The sequence below is a fragment of the Chiloscyllium plagiosum genome, chromosome 3 (genome assembly GCF_004010195.1).
Source record: "Chiloscyllium plagiosum isolate BGI_BamShark_2017 chromosome 3, ASM401019v2, whole genome shotgun sequence".
NCBI classification, from domain to species: Eukaryota; Metazoa; Chordata; class Chondrichthyes; order Orectolobiformes; family Hemiscylliidae; genus Chiloscyllium; species Chiloscyllium plagiosum.
The window spans coordinates 3,292,880-3,309,698 of record NC_057712.1 but is presented as its reverse complement, the minus strand read 5'-3'; the positions used below and the strand labels follow the sequence as shown (position 1 = coordinate 3,309,698).

The 16,819-nt window shown below is 41.0% G+C and overlaps 1 protein-coding gene across 8 annotated transcripts in view; it reads right to left on the bottom strand.

The window, feature by feature from the left end:
- The window catches only part of agbl5 (AGBL carboxypeptidase 5), a 131,745-nt gene that overhangs the window by 74,508 nt on the left and 40,418 nt on the right, over window positions 1-16,819 (bottom strand). For all 8 annotated transcript variants that reach the window (XM_043676261.1, XM_043676271.1, XM_043676282.1 and 5 more), the window contains 5 exons: window positions 16,054-16,231; window positions 15,047-15,225; window positions 14,187-14,757; window positions 9,485-9,654; window positions 6,359-6,494 (listed from right to left, as the gene is read on the bottom strand). In XM_043676261.1, coding sequence (XP_043532196.1) covers window positions 6,359-6,494; window positions 9,485-9,654; window positions 14,187-14,757; window positions 15,047-15,225; window positions 16,054-16,231 — 1,234 coding nt within the window. The remainder of the gene's footprint in view (window positions 1-6,358; window positions 6,495-9,484; window positions 9,655-14,186; window positions 14,758-15,046; window positions 15,226-16,053; window positions 16,232-16,819) is intronic.

Here is a 16,819-nt window from a genome sequence, read left to right as displayed (position 1 = left end):
CCGGGGCAGTCAGGTTTGTGGATTTTGGGCAGGAGGTAGAAACGGGCGGTGCGGGGTTGTGGGACTATAAGGTTGGAGGCGGTGGATGGGAGATCTCCGGAGGTGATGAGGTTATGGATGGTCTGGGAGATGATGGTTTGGTGGTGGGAGGTGGGGTCATGGTCAAGGGGGCAGTAGGAGGACGTGTCCGCGAGCTGGCGTTTAGCCTCAGCAGTGTAAAGATCGGTGCGCCAAACTACCAAACGTGCCTCCCTTGTCTGCCGGTTTGATGGTGAGGTTGGGGTTGGAGCAGAGGGAGTGGAGGGCTGCATGTTGCGAGGTTGGAGTGGGTGAGAGCAGTGGACAGGTTGAGGCGGTCAATGTCGCAGCGGCAGTTGGCTATGAAGAGATCGAGGGCGGGTAAGAGGCCAGCACGGGGTGTCCAGGTGAATGGGGTGTGTTGGGAGAAGGGGTCGTCAGAGGGTGGGCGAGAATCCAGGTTGAAGAAGTAGGCGCGGAGGCGAAGGCGGCAGAAGAATTGTTCGGTGTCTCGCAGCGTGTTGAACTCGTTAATCCGGGAGTGTAGGGGGATGAAGATGAGGCCTCTACTGAGGACTGATCTTCCATCAATGCAATAGCAAGTCTAAGAATATCCAAACCCATATCCCAGTTGTGGCCATTTAGCTTTGTAAATAACCGTCAATGTTACTGAATATTCATTCTAAGTACAATTTACAGGATCCCTAATTTTCCATCAATTAAACATTCTCAGAATCAGATATACTAACACACAATTCAGAGGGTTAAAAAGCAAAGATAGTTCTTTAAAAGTGTTTATTTTAAAACAGAGTGCATAGTATAATGATGTGCATGAGAAAACTAACACAAATGTTTATAATCAAATTGAGCTGATACAGTTTGGAATATTGTTTCTCATTGGAAATTGATGAGCTGCATAAGAAAAGTCAATGACGGCCAACATCTCAAACTGCTTTACAGGCAATTAAACATAGTAAGAGAGTCAAATAGCATTAAAACAGAGCCTTTGGTCCAACTCATCCAAGTTTCCCAAATAAAACGTCCTATTTGCCTGCCTTCGGCATATATCCCTCTAAATACTTTTGAAATGTGGTCACAGTTGTAATGTAGGAAATGCAGAAACTAATTTTTGCAGAGCAAAGTAGCTATAATTATGCACTTTGAACATTGCACAAGATGCCAACTAATGGGGTACTGTTAGCTGTGAGAAAGAGGAAGCTATTCCATTAGGATGGAATCCCCCAAGAACAGGCTATGAACAATTTCATAAATAATCAAACAACTAGTGCAGTAAACAGGGCTTCAAACTAATAACAGGAGGAACAATTCAATAAGGATACAAATTCAAGGCTGTAGAATAGCGATCTAAGTAAAACCAAGCTGGAAGATCATTATAGGACTGCGGCGATTAAAGTCATATGAATTATGAAGAGTAACATTAAAATTAATGGTGCCAAATCTGATTGTACAAGGCATTGTAATGAATAACGGTAGCTGCAAGTTCATGACTTGTGAATTTGTCTATCCGTGTCAAAAATAAGTAGCAACAAAGTTCAACATACATGGGCAAACTTACATATCTGGGATTTTTAACGGGTCCCACACTCGCAAATTTCATCATTCATGGGGGTTCTCAAAAACAGAACGCTCACGTATAAAAGGAAGGACTGGAGATTAAATAATAGCAGAAATAAATAGGGGGTATAATCGAATAGGTTTGACTGAGATGTAGTTGCATGGCAACCTTTCCAAAAAGGAAAAATGTCACCAGCAGAAAAACAAGTGAGGCAAGACTGTGTGCCTCACCGCACGCTAGAAGGCTGCAGAGAAAGATGGGGCCAACCATTGTGGTTTGTCAGATCACCTACCCATTAAGATCATGTAGACAATGACAACATCCCAGAGTCCCAGTCTTAAATAAAGTTGTATTCAGGTTTCCATGGTCTTTGTAAACAAGTAAATTCAAGAAAAGTGTCAAGAATACCACCAGAATTCTCCATTGCATTCAGTGAACTGACCAAAGCATTTGATTCATGATGCTTTATTGACCACTCCCTAAAGGTTTATATGTCCAAGAAACTTCATCACAATCCTAAAACTGCTTCACTATACTCTATATACACACACACATTCTTTGCACACCAAGGCAAAACACTGGAATTTGACACACTCTGCAATTGCAAAAACCAAGGGCATTAAAACTTTACATGGTGGTCTTCCTCCACTACGCCTTGGCAGCAGCTGCCCCAAGCTTTAGAACATCCCTCGGCATGTATCATAGAACCGCTAGAGTGTGGATTGGCAGGCTATTCAGTCCATTGACTCCACACTGCCCCTCCAAATAACATTCAATCCAGATCCACTCCACTGCCCCCAAACCAACCCCTGTAACCCTGCATTTCGCATGGCTCACCCACCTAGCCTACATACCCCTGGACAGTGGGCAATTTAGCATTGCCAATCCACCCCAACCTGCGCATCTTTGGACTGTGGGAGGAAACCGGAGCACCCCGGGACAGACTTTGCATATCTCTCCAGACTTGCTTTCCAAAGGCACATTCCAGAAGGAGATGTATGACAATCTTTACGCCCTCGCAACTGCTTCGAGGACAGCATGCAGTGCCACAGAGAGAGACCGAGTATGCATGAAAGATCTCACAGGTAGTGCCCTTCTCTCGACCAGCCAAGCAATGTCTTGGTGCTTGTTGGAAAGTTCTGGTGATGAGGCATTCTGCCAAATGACTGTGGCAGTCTATTCAGGGAACCATGCGATAGGATCCCCTCTCTCCCTTTCCCACAGGGGCTGCAGGACGCAACCTAATGGACTTGAGATTGAAGGTGTTCTTTCCAAAATTCTTCATGAAGGACAAGTGATAAGGTACAGTCTAACTGCATCCAGAGATTAGTGGGGTGGAAGTTGAGGACCAGGACGGCTCTATCCTTGTTGCGCTTGGAGGGGTGGGGTTCAAGGGCGGAGGTACGGGAAGTGGAGGAGATGTGCTGGAGGGCATTACTGACCACGTGGGAAATTGTGGTCCTTGAAATAGGAGGCCATCTAGAATGTCCAGAAGTGGAATTGCTCCTCCTGGGAGCAGATACAGCAGAGGAATTGCGAGTAAGGGGTCACGTTTCTACTTTGCGGGGCTGGGGGTCAGGGGGGAAGCGGTTTAGTCCCCACAGCTATGAGATGTCAGTGTTGAGTCAGTCCCCATTGATGGAGCTGGAGAGGTCCAGGAAGAGGAGGGGGGTGTCCGAGATGGCCCAGGTGAACTTAAAGTTCAGGGTGGAAGGTATTTGTGAAGTTGATGAACTGTTCAACCTCCTCATGGGAGCACAAGGTGGTGCCAATACAGTCATCAATGTAGCGAAGGAAAGGTTGAGGAATGGTGATGGCGTAACTGAGGAAGATGGGTTGTTCCACGTATCTGATGAAAAGATAGGCGTAGCTGGGGCCAATCCGGGTGCCCATGGCTACCCCATTGGTCTGAAGGAAGCTAGAGGGCTCAAAGGAGAAGTTGTTGCAGGTGAAAGCCCGTTCCGCCAATCAAATGATTGTGTCGGTGGAGGGATACTGGTTGGGTCAGTGGGATAGGAATAACTGGAGGACTTGGAGGCCTTCGCTATGGCGGATGGATGCGTATAGAGATTGGATATCCATGGTGAAGATGAGGCATTGGGGGCCAGGGAAACAAAACTCATGGAGGAGGTGGAGGGCATGGTTGGATGTACATGGGGATCATGAGGGGCAGGACGGTGTCGAGATATGAGGAGATAAGTTCAGTGGGGCAGGGGCAGACTGAGACAATAAGTCAACCTGGGCAGTCAGGTGTGTGAATTTTGGTAGGTGCAAACTGTGGAGTTGGAGGCTGTGGACAGTCTGGGAGATGATGATTTGGTGATGGGAGGTGATGTCATGGCGGTATGTGGAGGTGTCTGTGAGTTGGCACCTGGCTTCGGTGATGTAGGAGCCAGTGCACCAAACTACCACTGCACCTACCTTGTCCACTGGTTTAATGGTGAGGTTGGGATTAGAGCAGAGGGAATGGAGGGCTACACATTGTGAGGATAAGAGGTTGCAGTGGTTGGGAAGGGTGAGAGATTGAGGTGGTTAATGTCACAATGGCAGTTGGAGATAAAGAAGCCCGTAAGGGGGCCAAAACAATGGAGTGTGTTGGAGACGGAAGAAGGGACCACGGAGGGAGGTTGGGAGGCATGACTGAAGTAGTAAGCATGGACACAGAGGAAGAAAAGATCAATGTCACAATGCATTCGAAATTTGTTGACCTGGGAGCGTAGAGGACTGATCATTCATTCTCAGTGACGGGGAGGTCTTGGGGGAAATGGTGAAAACCCAGCAAGGCTGGGGGCTGGGGCCTAGTGTTGAGAGTAGAGTTGGAGACTGCCCCCACTTCAGGGACAGTCACGGGATCATTGATGACATCATAGGTGATGGTCATGGGGGCAGAAGTGGTGTATTTGGTGGCATGGCATCTAAGGCAGTGTAAGCAGTGCTTTCGGTGGCGTGTGCTGGGGCAGCGTGGTTGTCATCAGTGTTCCGGTGGGTGATGTCAATATGGGGTAGAAGTGACATTGGCAGTGGCAACCACGGGAGTGGAAGTGACATGCAGGCAACATTGGAAGGGTTCAAAGGAGATTTACTAGAATAATCCCAGGGAGGAAGGGCTCCTCATACCAGAAGTGATTGAGGACTCTGGGTGTGTAATCGAAAGAGTTTAGAAGGATGAAAGATGTGGGGAGAAAATCTCATTGAAATTTACAGAATATTGAGAGACCTGTATAGAATGGACATGGAGAAGATGTTTCCACTCTTAAGTCAGACGAGGATCTGTGGGTACAGCCTCAGAATGAAGGGATAGCCCTTTAGAACTGAGGGTGGTGAATCTATAGAACCCATTACCACAGAAGGCTCTGAGGCCAAGTCACTGAGATAGACAGGTTCTTGATTAATACAAGAATTAAGGCAGGAGACATATCAGCAATGATCAAATGGTAGAGCAGACGCCATTGGCCAAATTGCCTAATTCTGCTCCTTTATCTTATGGATTTTAAGAGTTTTTAGGAACCATGTTAGGAAGAGGTCATTGAAAATATTAGAGGCACTGGCATAAAAGATGAGAAAATTATAGAAAAAAAACCTATTTGCATCAGTGTTCACAACAGAAAGCAAAAGATACATTGTGGGGAACTTACAAGTTCTTAACATTAGTGAAGGCAAAAAAGCTGAGAAATTAATGGGATTAAAATTCCCCCATGCCCAATGCCCTTCTGCCTAGAGTTTTGAAAGAGTGGTTACAGTTATTGTAGATTATTTGAGTATTTGAGGCTCCAGAACTCCCTAGATTCTAGAAGACTCCCAATGGATTGAAACAGAGCAAAAATTACCTCTCTTTTCAAGATAGGAAAGGAAAAGAGAATGATCAGTCAGGTGGCCAAAATGAAAAGTAGGTGGAATCTATAACAACATATATTACAAAGTAACAAGTCATATTGAAAATTACCATATTAGGCAAAGCCTAATGAGAAGGAAATAATGTTTGGCAAAACTATTAGAGCTTTTTGAAGGTACAAAAAGCAGGACAAGCAAGGGGGAATTAGTGGACGTAGTATACTTGGATTTTTGGAAGGGATTAGGTAAGGTACTCTATAATAGTTTGTTGCACAAGATAATGCACATGGGATTGAAAATATTATATGGAAGAGAATGAAGACTGGTTCACAGACAAAAGTAGAAAAGGACCAAAGAAGTCACTTTTGGGATGATAGTTAGTTTCAAGTGCTTAGGCCTCAGTGATTTACAATCTATATAATTGACTTTGAGAAGGGATTATTTGGAGATGCTGGTGTTGGGACTGGGGTGTACAAGCTTAAAAATCACACAACATCAGGTTATAGTCCAACAGGTGTATTTGAAAGCACTAGCTTTCAGAGCGCTGCGCCTTCATTAGGTGGTTGTGGAGGATGAAGGAGCAGCAGTCCGAAAGCTAGTGCTTCCAAATCAACCTGTTGGCCTACAACCTGGTGTTGTGTAACTTTTAACTTAGATAAGTGATAAATCCAGGTTTTCTGGTGAAAGGAAGCTAGAAGGGAAGAAATAACACAGATAGGTTGCTGAAGCACATGGACTGCTTCAAAAGATAACAACATATTGTATAAACTGGGGGGATTGGGGAAATGTTAAATTATCAACTTGGGTAGGAAGAATGGAAAAACTGAATTCATTTAAAAGGTGAAGTATTAATTCAGAGGAAAGACTTTGTGTATGCATCACAAATTCAAAACACTGCATATATGACACTTTATGTTTACAATGTTTACATACTTGTTCAAAGATTTCTGTAGTATATTTAGGTGGAAAAGCAGGTAGTGGTGGTGGACTTGCTCGTCCATTGTCATGGCAAGCAGGAGGAACTGAGTTCACGCAGCGGCCTGTATTATAATTACATTCCAAGGTATAGCTGTGGAGGAAAACACAGAAACTTTGAAAAATCACAAAACTTTCAGACAAATTCTCGAATGAAATTACATTAGGAAAATTTTTTGCATCATTGTGAGCCACGAGTGAGGCCCCAGAAGACAGAGGGTAGTGTGTATCATAGTCATAGAGACGTACAGCATGGAAACAGACCCTTCGATCCAACTCATGCATGTTGACCAGATATCCCAACCTAATCGCACTTGCCAGCACCCAGCCCATATCCCTCCAAACCCTTCCTATTCATATACCCATCTAGATGCCTTTTAAATGTTGCAATTGTACTAGCCTCCACCACTTCCTCTGGCAGCTCATTCCATACATGTACCACCCTCTGCGTGAAGTAATTGCACCTTAGGCCTCTTTTATATTTTTCCCCTCTCACCCAAAACCTATGCCTTTTAGTTCTGGACTCTCCCACCCAGGAAAAAGACTTTGTCTGTTTATCCTATCCACGTCCCTCATAAATTTTGTAATCCTCAAAAAGGTCACCCCTCAGCCTCCGACGCTCCAGGGAAAACAGCCCCAGCCTGTTCAGCCTCTCCCTAGCTCAAATCCTCCAATCCTGGCAACATCCTTGTAAATCTTTTCTGAACCCTCTCAAGTTTCACAATATCCTTCCAATAAGAAGGAGACCAGAATTGCACGCAATATTCCAAAAGTGGCCTGACCAATGTCCTGTACAAATTGTGCCATAATTCAAGAAAGGCTGCAAGAAAAGCGTGGGAACTATAGACCAGTAAGCTTAACACCTTTGGTGGTTAAGTTACATGAGAAGATTCTGAGAGATAAGAATATACACGCATTTGGAAAGACAGGGTTTGATTAGGAGTAATCAGCTTTGAGAGTGGATATCATCCCTCACAAATTTGAGAGAGTTCTTTGATGAAGTGACCAGGAAGGTTGACGAGGGCAGGGTGGCAGACGTAGTCTATATGGATTTCAGCAGGCCTTTGTTAGGTTCCACACGGTAGGCTGCTCTGGAACTCTTGAACACATGGAATCTAGGGGGAGCTGGCAAATTGGATACATAGTTAGCTTGATAGTAGGAAGCAGAGGGTCATATTGGAAGGATGCTTGTCGGACTGGAGGCCTGTGGCTAGTGGAGTGCCTCAGGGGTCGGTGCTGGGCCCATTATTGTTTGTTATCTATGTCAATGATTTGGATGAGAATGTACAAGGCATGATTAGTAAGTTTGCTGATGGCACTAAAGTAGGTGGTGGCGAGGATGGTTATCAGAAACTGCAGCAGAACCTTGAAAAGAGAAAGGGTAAATGGAGTTTAACATAGTTAAGTGAGAGGTCTTGCATTTTGGAAAGTCAAATCAAGGTAGGAGTTTCATGGTGATTGGTAGGGCCTTAAGGAGTGCAATGGAACAGAGTGATCTTCAAGTTCAGGTTCACAGTTCTCTGAGAGTGGATTCACAGGTCGACAGGGCAGTGAAGAAGGCTTATGACACACTGGCCTTCATCAGTCAGGGCACTGAGTAGAGAAGTTGCAAAGTTATGTTGCAGTTATAAAGGACATTGTTGAAGCCGCACTTGGAGTATTGTGTTCACTTTTGGTCAGCTTACTATAGGAAGGATGTTATTAAACAGGAAAAAGAATGCAGAAAAAAATTACAATCTACATGCTGCTAGGACTCAAGGGTCTGAATCTTAGGGGGAGGTTGGACAAGCTAGGACTTTTTCCTTTAGAGCATAGGACACTGGAGGGAGGACCGTATAAAAGTGTATAAGATCATGAGAGATATGGAAAGGGTGAATGTACTGTGTTTTTCCCAAGGTTGGGGAATAGAGAACTAGGGGGCATCAGTTTAAGGTTAGAGGGAAAAGAATAAAAGGGAACTTGAGGAGCATTTTTTTTTACACTGAGGGTGGTAAGCATTTGGAACTAGCTACCAGTAGAAGTGGTTGAGACAGGTACATTAACAACATTTAAAAGGCATTTGGATAAATACATAGACAGGAAAGGATTTGAAGGATATGAGCCCAGTGCAGGGAAATGGAACTAGCATGGACAGACATTTTGGTCGGCATGGACCAGTTTGGGTCAAGGACTCTAGGACTCCAAGACTCTAAAGTAGGTTATACCAACTTTAAAAAAAGAAGAATGTTTTGGCTTCTTTTGAAAAACAGTACAATCAAACTGAGCATCAATAATTACACCTGAATTATGATAAAATCTTAAATAGAAAACTAGAATAACAAACAGCACCATCTTGTGCACCACTGAGTCAGATTCTACTGACTACAATGAGAGATTGTCCAGTAATGAGAAATCTAATTAGAAACCAAGTCAAAAATAATATTTTCAGATCACTGTGGGCAGTGTATTTTCTGTTGAACAATATAGAACAAAATGAAATTTAAAGTGACTAGCTGTTTGTTTTTAAGTATGTCCAATAGTCATAGTAAAGCTTTGCTGCATTATATTTTCCTGAAAATTCAAACAAAAGAATAATGAACAGATTTCAGATTTATTTTTCAAATTTTGAAGAGAAATATAAATGTCATGTTGCCTAACACTTTTTTTTTCTTAACTTTAAGCTTGAAAGTACATAACAGCAAAGAAACATAAAATAAATTAAAGGCGAATTTATTGTCTGGATTGAACTTATTTGATCTCCATTTTCAAATTACAGGTTTGTTTCTGAGAATAATATCGGTTTTTGAAAATATAACAAAATGCTAAAACTTCAGTTTTGAATCGAATCATTACAAAATTTACTTATGAGTAAAATTATTTAGAACAATTAGGGCACTCAACGTAAGAAATTTAAGTTACATTAAAAATGCTTGAGTTAAAGATATGAATATTATTTCAAAAACTTTCAGCTGTCACCATTTGCATTCTTTAACATGGCATGAATACAAAATAAACATTTTTTATTTAAAACTCTGCAAGTAAAAAAAAACTTGAAGTATAACCAAAAAAAAAACTTTTCATAAACTGTATGAAACACCCTCTCACCTGTGAATAATTCCAGTCGCCTTATAAATTGCCACTCTCCCACTTCCCTCTTTAGACTGTCCGTCCCTTTTGTCTTTGGCATACATGTTTCTCTCAGAGAAATTGCAAGCCGTGAAATCAAAGTGTGCTGAGTTCATGGAGATCAGTTTTGGAAACAACATATTCTCTATCTATTTGGATAATGAAAAAAGAAAACTATTAAATGGAAGAATTTAATCCTATTTGAGAATATTGAGCTTAAAAGTCACCAAGCACAGGAAGCAAATGTTTACATTCATGGAAGTAGAAGCATTTTTAAAAGTGAAAGCAGTAACACAGTTCAATCAACACAGCCAAAAATATGCACCCTACAGAATCTGTGTTGAGTGTAAAAGAGATATTGGGTGCACTGATAGTAATCTTCCAAGAAACCGAAGATTCAGGAAAATTCTCAGAGGATTTGTACGCTATCAAAGTAACACCTTTATTTAAAAAGGGAAGTTGATTAAAAAAAATGGCAATTATAGGCTAGTTAGCTGGACATCAGTCATGGGGAAAATGTTAGGATCTATTATAAAGATCGTAATAGCACAGCATTTAGAAATACATATGATCAAGCAGAGTCAGCACAGCTTCACGAACAGGAAACCATGCCTGATAAATTTATTAGAATTCTTTAAGGATTTAGCAAGCACGATACATTAAGGGGAAGTGTGTGTTAGTATATGTTGCACATGGCATGCACAAATATACCACACAGAGTCCCACTGGCAATCTTAAATTGGTTGTCAGCATAGTTCTTACTACATTCAAAATTATTTACCATGTGACGTCCAATCGTTCAAGCACACCTAATGTTGGAAACTGGAATTTTGCAAGCATGGCCTGGTTAGGTATGGTCAGCACCTTGACTGTTGCAAATAGCCAAAGGGACATGCTGTTTGACATGATCTGCCAGTATTTGGGACAGTTCAATGAACAAGGGTAAAGTTTCATTTCCTGAAGAAGGGCTTATGCCCAAAACGTCGATTCTCCTGTTCCTTGGATGCTGCCTGACCTGCTGCGCTTTTCCAGCAACACATTTTCAACAATGAACAAGGGTAGGCTTATACAATTAATGGTAGGGTCTAGGTTGTATTATAGATCAGAGAGAGCTCAGGGTTCAGATACATAATTCTTTGAAATTTGCGTCACATGAAGACAGGGTAGTTAAAAAGGCATTTGGCATGCTTGACTTCATTGTTCAGTCCTTTGAGTATAGGAGTTGGGAAGTCGTAGAGGTAATACAGGACATTGGTGTGGCCTCTTCTGGAATACTGTGTCCAGTTCTGGTCACCTAGTTATAGTAAAGATATTATTAAGCTGGAGAGAGCTCAGAAGAGATTCACCAGGATGTTGCTGGGTGTGGAAGGTTTGAGATATGAAGAAAGGCTGGATAGGCTGGGACATTTTTCAATGGAGCCTAAGAGGTTGAGAGGTGACCTTACAGAAGTTTATAAAATAATGAAGGCTATAAACAGACTTAATGGTAGGTGTATTTTCTCTAGGAGAAATTTCATGACTAGGGGGCACATTTTTAAGGTGAGAGAAAGAAGATTTAAAATAGACATGAGGTGCAAAGATTTTACATAGTGGATGGTTCGTGTGTGGAATGAACTTCCTGAGGAATAGTGGATGTGGGTACAAATACAATGTTGAAAACTCAATTGAATAAGTACATGAGTAGGAATGGTTTGGATGGATATAGGCCAGGAGCAAGCAAGTGGGATGAGTTTAGTTTGGGATTAATGTTCGGCAAAAGGTCTGTTTCCATGCTGCGTGATTCCATGATAAGTTACTTAATAAAGAGCCCATGGTGGTGGAGATAGCACATTAGCATGGATATGAGGATTGCCTTACTAACAGAATAGAGAGAGTTGGTATAATTGGACATTTGCAGGATGACAACCTGTAATTTGAGAGTTCCAAAGTGATCAGTGCAGGGGTCACAATTATTTACAATTTGTATTTTGCTTAAAAATGTGTTGCTGGAAAAGCGCAGCAGGTCAGGCAGCATCAAAGGAACAGGAGAATCGACGTTTCAGGCATGAGCCCTTCTTCATGAATGCCCGAAACGTCGATTCTCCTGTTCTTTTGATGCTGCCTAACCTACTGCGCTTTTCCAGCAACACATTTTTAAGCTCTGATCTCCAGCATCTGCAGTCCTCACTTTCTCCTTTACAATTTGTATTAATGATTTGGGTGAAGTGAATGTACTATAGCCAAATTTGTGGATGACACAAAAACATGTGGGAAGGTAAGTGCAGAGCATGATTCAAGGGGTCTACAGAGATATACAGACAGGTTCAACAAATGGGTCAAAACTTGTCAGGTAGATCACAATGTGGGGAAGTTATGCACTTTGGCAGGAAGAACAGAGGAGAGCTAAACATTAATAAGATTCTTAGAGGATTTGAAAGGATGGATGTAAAAAAAGTTGTTTCCCCTAGTGGGAGAGTCTGGGACCAGAATGCATAATCTCAGACGAAGGGGTCACCCATTTAAGACAGAAATGAGTTTATCTGCAGAATTCTTTACCACAGATGGCTGTAGAGGCTGATTGTTAAGTACATTCAAGGCTGAGATAGACAGGTTTTTAATCAATGATGGAATTGAGGGTTACGGGGAAAAGTCAGGAGAGTGAAGTTGAGGATTATCAGATCAGCCATGACCCCTCTGAATGGCACAGCCGAATGATTAAGATAAATGCCTACTTCTGCCCCTGTGTCTTATGATCTTATAACATTCAACCTAATCAGTAGCAAAAATGATTCCATTTTAATGTTCTATGACATGGAAACAACAGATTTACAATGAAGCGTGGAAAGCAATAAAAGAAAGAGGCAGTGCAAATCTTATTTTTAATACTGTAAACTATGCTGAAGGCTTGAAGTCTTTAAAAGACAACTGAAATCTCAAGTTTAATTAAGTTTTTCAGATCCAATATCCTTTTACTTAGATCCCCAACGAATGGAATGGCCGAAACACTCCACTCGTTTCAACTGATATGAAAGAGTGCATTGCTCAAAGTAGTACCTGAAAGCCATACCCTCCTCAGGCAAATAACATATCCTAAAGAGGAACAAGAACAACATCAGCAGTTAACCAAAACAGAAATAAAGAAAGGGGAGAGGAAAAGTCTGTAATAGGATGGAAAGCAGAAGTGGAGCAGCGAAATCGACATTTCGGGCAAAAGCCCTTCATCAGGAAGGGCTTCTGATGAAGGGCTTTTGCCCGAAACGTTGATTTCGCTGCTCCTTGGATGCTGCCTGAATTGCTGTGCTCTTCCAGCACCACTAATCCAGAATCTGGTTTCCAGCATCTGCAGTCATTGTTTTTACCTGGAAAGCAGAAGTGATTAAATTCCAAAAGGGAGGAAGGAGAAAGAAAAACAAAAAGGAATGGGCTAATGCTCTGAAATCACAACATTCTCTCAATTCGGACCTTTTGTGCATCCATAAATTCCATTGCTCTACAATTGGCAGCAATCCTCTTAATATACCCAAATCACTCCTCACCTCTTTTTCCTTCTATATAAGTGCTTTTAACATCTACCTCTGACTAGATTTTGGATGCCTGCTTTAATATCACCTTATGTGGTTCACTTTCAAATACTGCCTGATATCCTGATGTTAGAAATAAGTTTGGAAATTTCACACAATTTATGTTATTGGACTGGTTGAATTGATTGGTTAGTTTCCATGATGCAATTCCTGGTTATTTTCGAGGGCATTAAATTTTACAATAATGTGCACACCTTAAAAAGCATCCAATGTCATCTTTGTAGATAGTATATGATTAAACTAATAGGGAGACAGAAAAAGTTACACTTTTAAAGTTTAAGGATGCAATATCAAATGCACTGAAATATTTTAAAACGAGCAGTTTGCACCAACTTTATTACAGTATATCCAAATCTTCATGATATCGGACATCATTTTCTGTTGTCCGCTAATGGTATTCACATAAAAATATATTTACAGAACTGAGATCCCTCAAGCAATGTAAGGACTCTATAATAATAACATCTCATTTTATATTTTATGTTAGAATGCAATAAAATCACTATGTACTCAGATAAAATATGTTAGTTCAAGGGTTGTGTAAAGATTTGTAGCTCGGGTGCCAGTTGCAGTTGTCATACGTATGTTCACCAAGGACATCATGTGCAGGACAAACATGGTGTACAAGATTCCATGCAGAGACTGCACAAAACATTGTATAGGACAAACAGGCAGAAAACTCGCGATCTGCATTCATTAACATCAACTAGCCACTAAACGGTATGACCAGCTATCCTTAGTATCTATACACACAGAAGACAAGGACCATAAATTCGACTGGGGACAACACAACAATAACAGGACAAGTCAAACAGAGGACAGCCAGAGAATTCCTAGATGTTTGCCACTCTCAGTGGACTCTATCAATAAACACATTGACCTAGACCCAATATACTGACCACTGCAACAAACAACCGGAAGCAGCGGGAACGCAACCAAATAAATTTCAACCGACACAGTACAGCAGCACTTCAAAGGAGACTCCACAGCATTGATGATGTCCCTAGAAATGGGACAATATGTCTGCAAACCAAATTCCCAGCTCAGTGAACATACCCACAACAACTGCAAAATGTGTTAGTCTTGGGATTCATTGAACAAATAATACACTTAATACTAACCTGGTTATTTTCACCAGGAAGTGAATTTCCATACATAAAACAACCCCGCTTTGAGGCATGGCCATGCAAGTCCACATAGTATGCAATTCCACTTTCATGTGGAGGAATGTGCTCAGCAGTTTCTGAAGGGTCAAAACTATCAGTTGCCTTCTCGCAAAGTGCACCATTACCACTCGATGAAACTGTTTTTCCATTGTGTGTTTCTGAAAGTGGCTGCCCATTGTTATCTTTGCCTTGAATTAATGAATCTGAATGGTCAATATCTTTACAGGAAATTATACAATCTACTTCCCCATTTTCAAAGTTTTTTATATTTTTGCTTTTCTCCATCTCTGACAGAGTGGTCTCAAGAGAGGTAGAAGTCGTATTGATGGAATGGTTCAAGTCTTTTGTGCATAGAGGACCACTGGATGACAATGAAGAGAACTTTTTCCAGTCACAATTACCCAAAGACACACGATTGTTAACGTGATGATACAGGATGACTGCACGGGCCGCATAGATTGAAGGGTGCAAATTAAAATCTGGATTCAAGTATAAACGATTCAGATTCACACCTCTAGAGTCAGTACTGCAAAATACAAAACACAGAAACATAAATTGAAACAGAACAGGTTAAGGCATTCAGCCACTATGCCAATGCTGCCTTTCTGGTAAAGCTCTCTTATTAATTCCACTTTCTTGCTGTTTCCTAAAGCTCAATACAGTTTTTGTATTTCCAATGCACACCAGAATCTAATGCTGATGCTTTGTTAATTTGGTGCTACAACCAATGTTGGCAGAACCAGGTATTCAAAGACATAATCGCAGCAGTTCCCTGATTGAATAATATTATAACATCTTAACATTTGCATGCTTACCGATAATGTCCCCTCACTACACCATCTGGATTCAACATGGGTATAAGTTTAAAGACAAACATTCGTCTCAACATACGAGCACGATGATCATCAGCCCGTAAAATAAACTCTAGGAAACCATTGAAAACAAAACTAGAGGGAGTTTCACCAGGATGTACTCGACTGCTGAGGAAAAACACCTGGAACAGAAGAAAAGCTTGATTTAATTAATTTATACAATCAATCAATCACAGAGACAAATGATTTAGATCACAGAAGTTCATTTGACTGGGGATGATTTATTTAGCCTGGGAATTAACAGTTAAAATAAAGTTGGACTTGTGCTTTGCTTTGGCCCACAGTTGTTTTGTAGAGTCGGGCACAGCACTCAAGTTCTTTCTCAAAATACTAAAACCTTTTTTGAGTTTATATTAAGACAGCCAACAATTATGAGTTGTGTTTCTAAGGACTTCATTTGGCTGCTAAGGCCTGGAAATAAGAATTAAATCAGTGCACCACAACTCCAAACAAAGTGTGATGAAGTGTTCATGTTCATTTGAGGATAAAAGACTTCAGTCACATGGAGAGACTAGAGAAACTTGGGTTGACCCCTCAAAGTAGAGAAGCTTTGATAGCATTATTCAATCATGAAAACAGAACAACATCAGCAGCCAGAGAACACTTGGCAAAAAAAACCATAGGCAATATTAGGGAAAACAATACGGGATACTGTATGTGGATTGTACTGCCTGGAAAGGTGTTGGAAGCAGATGCAACTAAACTTTTAAAGGAAATGTGGATAAATATTTGAAAATGAAAAGCTGTATGGCAATGAAGAAAAAGTAGAGGTGTAGGATTAGCTTTTATCAAATATTGATCAAAGGCCTATTTCTATTTGGATTAATTAAATGAATAAACCAAATTTAAACCTAGAGATTATGGTAAACAATTTTTAAACTAAGACCTCAACATGTGGCTTTTGAACAGAAAGTCAACTAAGTTGAATACAGAACTTTGGATTTTCTTACTTGTTTCCCAGGAAACTGCTTTGGGCGAGGAATGGAATCATCTGGAAAAAGCTTGTCAAGTCTTGGTTCACATTCTGCTGCCATTCCATCGCATGAAGTAATGGTGATAAGATCAACACGTCGTTTGTCCAAGGAATAACACAGAGGCTCACGGTGATAGTAAATACTATCTGGAGGACTGAAGCGAAATTTCCTAGTGTTACAAGTTATTCACTTCACAAATTTAAATTCATACAATAAGATAAGAGCACTTCAAAAAGGAATATTTGTCCATGTTCAAATCAAACTGCCTCCCCATATACAAAGAAAGGGTAAAGAGATAGTTTTTTTTAGGGATAACTGAAGGAGAACTCCATCTTCAAGTTCTTGCCAGTAGCCTATAGGAACTCTAATACGCAACACAGACATTCCTGTGTTAAGACCATAAACAATTACAAATGGAGGACCCCAGTGAATCAGTGAGTCATACATTGACCTTTTATTTGGGATCGGAGATCAAATTAAATCTTGACAGAAGAAATGGATGATCTATTTGCCTGTTAACCACAAAAATAATATAAAAATAGGATTGAGCAGTCTAAATTAAATTCTTTCTCAACACAGGTCTACAGCACAAAACCATCTTCAATTCAGTGCAAATTTACATTCTTGCTCAAAGGCTACTGAATGGTGCACAAAGAAATTTGCAATGGTAAAGCAGAGGTAACCAGAGGTTAGGGTGGGAGGTACAATGTTGGGTAGGTTATTTGGACTTTGCTCTGTATTT